Below are 1,398 nucleotides of genomic sequence, written 5' to 3' on the forward strand. Positions count from 1 at the left end.
AGAAGAAGTAAATATGAAGGTTCCTGATTAAACTGCATGGAGAAGGGCTCGGTGTTTGCCTCCTTATTTCCACTGGACGGGTAAGGCGGCCGACAATCTCCACAATCTTGAAGTGGCCTGCACCCACCCCCTCCCCATAATAATAAGTTACATTACAAATTTTAATTTAGAAAAGTGCTTGCAATTTTTGCTAAGGCTCAAACCGTGGGAAAAGTGGCTAAAGTGGCTATCTGAAGAATCTTAGTTTCATTAAAGTGTACGTGGATAAAGAGGCACCCAGGACCGTGCAAGAGCAGTTTGTTTTAGCAGAGCCCTAAGACGTGGAGATAAACAACATTAAACCGTGGTAACAGAATGTAAGATTAGGCTTGTAGAGTGTCTGTCTTTCAGTAGCAATTTCGGCAAAGGTATTCCTATGGAATGCAATAATCAAAGCTCTAAACATTAGAACAACGAAGACCAACATGACAGATCCTTCCTTCTCCGTGTCTGCCCCTCTTTCTGATTAATTTCAGCCGTCTGGGGATACAGGTTCCTTTCACTCTGCCTCTTGTGTGTCTTGCACATCATTTCTACAGATTTCCTGATAATTTGGAGCGAACTGGGGAGGGAGTTAAGGGGTGAAGGGATTGGGGGTACTAAGCCCAGACACAGAGCCAAAGGAATTTCACAGGCTGCAATTCCGGTGGGCGCCACAAGGTGGGGCCAGCCTCCTGTTCTAGGACCTGGGGTCACGACCCGGAAGTACCTCTCCACCTTCTCCGCCGCAGAGATGGCGGCAGCCGCTCTGTCCCGGACGCTGTTGCCAGTGGCCCGACGGCGCCTGTGGGGATTCACACGAAGGCTTCCGCTTCGCCGCGCCGCTGCTCAGGTGAGCCTCGCTCCGCCGTGCCCCGGCGGCTCCCGGTGCGCTCTGGGCCGGGCCTGGGGATCCGCTAGGCCTGGGCGCGGCGGCCGGGCCGCGGGGCGGCTGCTCCCCCTCACGTGACCTGCCGGAGTTAGGAAAAAGTGCTGTGCGCCCCCAAAGACGCAGTGCTTGTAAACTGGAGGAGATCGTGGGAAATGTTTCCTGTTTTTCCACTCAAAACAAGCTTCATCCACAGTTGATCAAAATCTTATCGCAGCGTCTTTCTTTTTTCTTTTTTCTTTTTTTGGTTTTTCGAGACAGGGTTTCTTTGTGTAGCCCTGGCTGTCCTGGAACTCTGTAGACCAGGCTGGCCTCGAACTCAGAAATCCGCCTGCCTCTGCCTCCCAAGTGCTGGGATTAAAGGCGTGCACCACCATTGTCCGGCCACAGCGTTTTTCTTACTTGAGAGTAGTCTTGCTCCAAAGGGATATGGGGGAAATGGGACTCGGTCACTCTCTCTTTCCCTCTCCTTCCCTCCCTCCCTCCCTCCC

The 1,398-nt window shown here is 52.4% G+C and overlaps 1 protein-coding gene across 1 annotated transcript in view; it reads left to right on the forward strand.

Annotated features, from left to right (window-relative positions):
• The first annotated feature begins 748 nt into the window (after nucleotides 1–748).
• Nucleotides 749–1,398, forward strand: part of Pmpcb (peptidase, mitochondrial processing beta subunit) — a 19,647-nt gene continuing 18,997 nt past the window's right edge. The window contains exon 1 of the mRNA XM_031380091.1: nucleotides 749–871. Within this exon, the coding sequence (XP_031235951.1) occupies nucleotides 773–871 (99 nt within the window). The 5' untranslated portion in view covers nucleotides 749–772. The remainder of the gene's footprint in view (nucleotides 872–1,398) is intronic.

Source organism: Mastomys coucha, unplaced genomic scaffold (assembly GCF_008632895.1).
Source record: "Mastomys coucha isolate ucsf_1 unplaced genomic scaffold, UCSF_Mcou_1 pScaffold19, whole genome shotgun sequence".
Taxonomy (NCBI): Eukaryota; Metazoa; Chordata; class Mammalia; order Rodentia; family Muridae; genus Mastomys; species Mastomys coucha.